A 6345-nucleotide genomic window follows, 5' to 3' on the forward strand; every position below is an offset into this window, starting at 1 on the left:
CTCTCATCTCTATCTAATCCCCAACCAAGCAATGACAGACCCTCTCATCTCTATCTAATCCCCAACCAAGCAATGACAGACCCTCTCATCTCTATCTAATCCCCAACAAAGCGATGACAGACCCTCTCATCTCTATCTAATCCCCAACCAAGCAACGACAGACCCTCTCATCTCTATCTAATCCCCAACCAAGCAATGACAGACCCTCTCATCTCTATCTAATCCCCAACCAAGCAAGTCCAATGTGTTTCTGAGTGTTGGAAATATAAATCTTATATACTTTCATCAGCTCCAATAAAGTTTGTTTCACTCATTAAAAGAATCTCTTCAAAGTTATGTGACTAATTTTGTAATTAATACCTTAAAGGCGTCACCAAACTGCTTGTTTTTTATGAAATGTACAGCCTTCTGAGTCTCTCCCGCAAAGTAGTCCCTCTGTTTTTCATCCAACATTCCGATACTGTACATGAATCCTGCATACTGATTCATCATCTGCCAAGGTCAAAGGTCATTAAGGTCAACGTTAATACACTACAGTATTAATTTTGAAGCTTACAATGCATGAAGTATTACTACATGAATTTAGTAATCTCATTAAAACATCTCCATTTGATTTTCTTTATATCTCAGTTTGATAAAGTGTATTTTCTAATTTTTGTTTTGTTTTAAATCTCTTAATAGAACTCACATCAGTTATCAAAAATAGTATTCTTAGACAAAAAAATATTAGATACAAAACTATAATTTGAGAAATCTGTCACCAAATTAGAATTCAAAAGGAACAGTTTTACTTAAATCGTCTACTTTCCTGAATGATAAAATTATATCAAGTTCAATAATATTCATATGAGCATTATACAATGAGAATACAAATGTCAATGAGTTATTTACTGATTCTGGATCACAGAGTCCATCACCGATGGCCATTCCCTTGAAGTTGATCTTGAGCCGGTCCGCTTGGTTTTCTGTATGTATTTTATAGGAAATGGCTGGCACATATTTGCCCGCATAAGACTGTAAACAAATTAACACCAATAAAACAACACGAAAGAAATAAAATCAACAAAATATCATCAATGCAATTTCAGTTACAATTTCAATATCAATCACACCTCTTATTTATTTACAGTATAATCATGTTTGGCGTGAACCCCGAGCTCCTGTGCTCAAAGGTATGAAGGGCCATTTTGATCAAGGGCAGGTAATAATCCCAGGTGTTATCTTTGCCCTTTGTACAGCAATGGATCAACTGTTATACAGTTCAGTTTGGGCATTCAACATGGCCTTTTGAGATGGGATGATAGGGGATTGTGCAAGTTTTAGTAATTTCTTATAACTTGCACAACTCACTCGCAAAATTTGATCCTTGCATGAATCTGAAGTTGGCACTCGAGATAACAAAAACTCTTTTTCACAAAGCTGTATGCCACAGCAGCTTCAGCAGACAATGTAGGGAGAGTCTCCAACTCAACCCATTTGGTGAATAGATCCACCACCATCAACATATATGGCCGGTCGGCCATTTCATTGGTAAAGAATGGGCCCAATGAGTGTCAATGAGAACATCACTTTAGGGCAAAAGCAGTTTTAATAGACAACTGGTCTTTATAGACAGGTGGTCTATAAATAGACAGCGTTGTTACTATATTTATAACAAAGTTTAGTAAGTAGAGTGAAACCTGTATATAAAGAATATCCTAGGAAAATAGCAAACTGTCTTAACTGAAATATACAGATACACGTGTATATGACACAATGCAGATATGTTGTATTGGGTGAAACGCTGTTTGAGACTTAAGGTTCATATTATACAATATGACTATGAACATACCTCTCCTGTAGCATAGAAATCATTCTTCTGGAACTGATAGAAGATCTGGAAAAACTGCTGGAGGAAACTGAAAAATATAAAAAAGGGAACTGTAAACCAAATCATAACCAAATACCAATACACTCATCTACCATTAAAACAACCCACTCTGCTAAACCTTAAATACACTCACTCAGCTATTTACTTCAAATCCCTAACCGAGCTTTCAACTTTATTACCCTTGTCCATCCACATTTTAAATACCCTCACTCAGCTATAATTTAGATACCCCCATTCCGTGCCCCACTCATTTGGCCACCTTAATACCATCACTCAACTATAATTTAGATACCCCTATTCCGTGCCCCACTCATTTGACTACCTTAATGCCCTCATGATCACTCAGCTATAATTTAGATACCCCCATTCCGTGCCCCACTCATCTGACCGCCTTAATACCCTCACTCAGCTATAATTTAGATACCCCTATTCCGTGCCCCACTCATTTGACCGCCTTAATACCCTCACTCAGCTATAATTTAGGTACCCCTATTCCGTGCCCCACTCATTTGACCGCCATAATACCCTCACTCAGCTATAATTTAGATACCCCCATCCCGTGCCCCACTCATTTGACCACCTTAATACCCTCACTCAGCTATAATTTAGATACCCCGATACCGTGCCCCACTCATTTGACCACCTTAATACCCTCACTCAGCTATTATTTAGATACCCCTATTCCGTGCCCCACCCCTCATCTGACCACCTTAATACCCTCCCTCATGATTTTCAGCTGCTTAAATGCCCCAACACAAGTATTCACTTTGCAAAAGATTATTTGTTATTGACAGGAAGACATTATCAAAGATTATTTATCATTGACAGGAGGACATTATCAAAGATTATTTATCATTGACAGGAGGACATTATCAAAGATTATTTATCATTGACAGGAGGACATTATCAAAGATTATTTATCATTGACAGGAGGACATTATCAAAGATTATTTATCATTGACAGGAGGACATTATCAAAGATTATTTATCATTGACAGGAGGACATTATCAAAGATTATTTATCATTGACAGGAGGACATTATCAAAGATTATTTATCATTGACAGGAGGACATTATCAAAGATTATTTATCATTGACAGGAGGACATTATCAAAGATTATTTATCATTGACAGGAGGACATTATCAAAGATTATTTATCATTGACAGGAGGACATTATCAAAGATTATTTATCATTGACAGGAGGACATTATCAAAGATTATTTATCATTGACAGGAGGACATTATCAAAGATTATTTATCATTGACAGGAGGACATTATCAAAGATTATTTATCATTGACAGGAGGACATTATCAAAGATTATTTATCATTGACAGGAGGACATTATCAAAGATTATTTATCATTGACAGGAGGACATTATCAAAGATTATTTATCATTGACAGGAGGACATTATCAAAGATTATTTATCATTGACAGGAGGACATTATCAAAGATTATTTATCATTGACAGGAGGACATTATCAAAGATTATTTATCATTGACAGGAGGACATTATCAAAGATTATTTATCATTGACAGGAGGACATTATCAAAGATTATTTATCATTGACAGGAGGACATTATCAAAGATTATTTATCATTGACAGGAGGACATTATCAAAGATTATTTATCATTGACAGGAGGACATTATCAAAGATTATTTATCATTGACAGGAGGACATTATCAAAGATTATTTATCATTGACAGGAGGACATTATCAAAGATTATTTATCATTGACAGGAGGACATTATCAAAGATTATTTATCATTGACAGGAGGACATTATCAAAGATTATTTATCATTGACAGGAGGACATTATCAAAGATTATTTATCATTGACAGGAGGACATTATCAAAGATTATTTATCATTGACAGGAGGACATTATCAAAGATTATTTATCATTGACAGGAGGACATTATCAAAGATTATTTATCATTGACAGGAGGACATTATCAAAGATTATTTATCATTGACAGGAGGACATTATCAAAGATTATTTATCATTGACAGGAGGACATTATCAAAGATTATTTATCATTGACAGGAGGACATTATCAAAGATTATTTATCATTGACAGGAGGACATTATCAAAGATTATTTATCATTGACAGGAGGACATTATCAAAGATTATTTATCATTGACAGGAGGACATTATCAAAGATTATTTATCATTGACAGGAGGACATTATCAAAGATTATTTATCATTGACAGGAGGACATTATCAAAGATTATTTATCATTGACAGGAGGACATTATCAAAGATTATTTATCATTGACAGGAGGACATTATCAAAGATTATTTATCATTGACAGGAGGACATTATCAAAGATTATTTATCATTGACAGGAGGACATTATCAAAGATTATTTATCATTGACAGGAGGACATTATCAAAGATTATTTATCATTGACAGGAGGACATTATCAAAGATTATTTATCATTGACAGGAGGACATTATCAAAGATTATTTATCATTGACAGGAGGACATTATCAAAGATTATTTATCATTGACAGGAGGACATTATCAAAGATTATTTATCATTGACAGGAGGACATTATCAAAGATTATTTATCATTGACAGGAGGACATTATCAAAGATTATTTATCATTGACAGGAGGACATTATCAAAGATTATTTATCATTGACAGGAGGACATTATCAAAGATTATTTATCATTGACAGGAGGACATTATCAAAGATTATTTATCATTGACAGGAGGACATTATCAAAGATTATTTATCATTGACAGGAGGACATTATCAAAGATTATTTATCATTGACAGGAGGACATTATCAAAGATTATTTATCATTGACAGGAGGACATTATCAAAGATTATTTATCATTGACAGGAGGACATTATCAAAGATTATTTATCATTGACAGGAGGACATTATCAAAGATTATTTATCATTGACAGGAGGACATTATCAAAGATTATTTATCATTGACAGGAGGACATTATCAAAGATTATTTATCATTGACAGGAGGACATTATCAAAGATTATTTATCATTGACAGGAGGACATTATCAAAGATTATTTATCATTGACAGGAGGACATTATCAAAGATTATTTATCATTGACAGGAGGACATTATCAAAGATTATTTATCATTGACAGGAGGACATTATCAAAGATTATTTATCATTGACAGGAGGACATTATCAAAGATTATTTATCATTGACAGGAGGACATTATCAAATTACCTATATAAGTCATTGGCCACATCCACTTCGTTCCTGGCGTACCCAGCGTCAGCACCTGTGAAGCTGAAACCTGTTCCGACCGGATTATCCACATACAACATGGAGTATTTCCTGTTCCACGTTATCTTTCTCTCCATCACTATAGAACGAATAAATTGCAGGATCAATGAATTAAAACAAAACGTTACATACATCTAGAACACCATCATACGTCTTGTTCTGTCAATGAGATTTAGATACAACTAGGACAGACTTTATATAAATCGCCAAAATTACTTTGGTACTGCAAAACAATTTTGAACAGTGAAATGCTTTAGTAACTAAGTTGTGGCCAGTCATTTTCACATTGTATTTTTCTTGCAGTTTCCCACATTTAAACATGAGTTCTGCCTTAAGTGTTGGCCTTATCAAACCTACATCCTTACGAACCATTTGAAAATTCGGGGAGGTGGGGGGCGGGGGGGATAGATTCCCCATGCTCAGATTTAAAAACAAAAAGGTTTGTATATACAATGTATCCTTAGGGATGGCATTTTTTTAGTTGTTCTTTCAGATAAAATCATTAGATCAAATTCTTCGGATATGGGGGTAGTTCAACAAATTCACTGGTTGGAAATATCAAAATTTAAGGAGTTTCCCTCCTATAGAGCGTCAGAAAGTATGCTAAATGGCAACTGTCACTACACAATGAAAAAACTATTGCTAGAATTGCTACCAAAACAGCAGATTAACTTAACTAATACTTGAACTAGAAATAGTTCTCAGCAAATCTGGGATGTCACTCTCCGCCTGACAACAAATATAAATAATATCATTGGAGAACTTACATTTGATAGATTTGTCGACCATGATTGGTCCATTCTCCACAAACAGACCAAAAAGGGATGATCCCCCCGGACCTCCTTGTAACCATAGTACCACAGGGGCATTCAGGGGGTCCTCCTACATAATAACAAAATAGACTGTAGAGACAAGCACAGCAGTGGGTAAGTAATCTTTAGATTGTAGAGACAAGCACAGCAGTGGGGAAGAAATCTTTAGATTGTAGAGACAAGCACAGCAGGGGGTAAGTAATCTTTAGATTGTAGAGACAAGCACAGCAGTGGGTAAATAATCTTTATATTGTAGAGACAAGCACAGCAGTGGGTAAGTAATCTTTAGATTGTAGAGACAAGCACAGCAGTGGGTAAGTAATCTTTATATTGTAGAGACAAGCACAGCAGTGGGTAAGAAATCTTTAGATTGTAG

The 6345-nt window shown here is 34.8% G+C and overlaps 1 protein-coding gene across 1 annotated transcript in view; it reads right to left on the reverse strand.

The window, feature by feature from the left end:
* The window catches only part of LOC110451146 (probable serine carboxypeptidase CPVL), a 54006-nt gene that overhangs the window by 37931 nt on the left and 9730 nt on the right, over positions 1-6345 (reverse strand). The window contains exons 4-8 of the mRNA XM_021499008.1: positions 5925-6039; positions 5098-5236; positions 1832-1898; positions 892-1014; positions 361-492 (exon numbers count right to left, since the gene is read on the reverse strand). Of these exons, the coding sequence (XP_021354683.1) occupies positions 361-492; positions 892-1014; positions 1832-1898; positions 5098-5236; positions 5925-6039 (576 nt within the window). The remainder of the gene's footprint in view (positions 1-360; positions 493-891; positions 1015-1831; positions 1899-5097; positions 5237-5924; positions 6040-6345) is intronic.

The sequence above is a fragment of the Mizuhopecten yessoensis genome, unplaced genomic scaffold (assembly GCF_002113885.1).
Source record: "Mizuhopecten yessoensis strain PY_sf001 unplaced genomic scaffold, ASM211388v2 scaffold5811, whole genome shotgun sequence".
In the NCBI taxonomy this organism is placed as follows: Eukaryota; Metazoa; Mollusca; class Bivalvia; order Pectinida; family Pectinidae; genus Mizuhopecten; species Mizuhopecten yessoensis.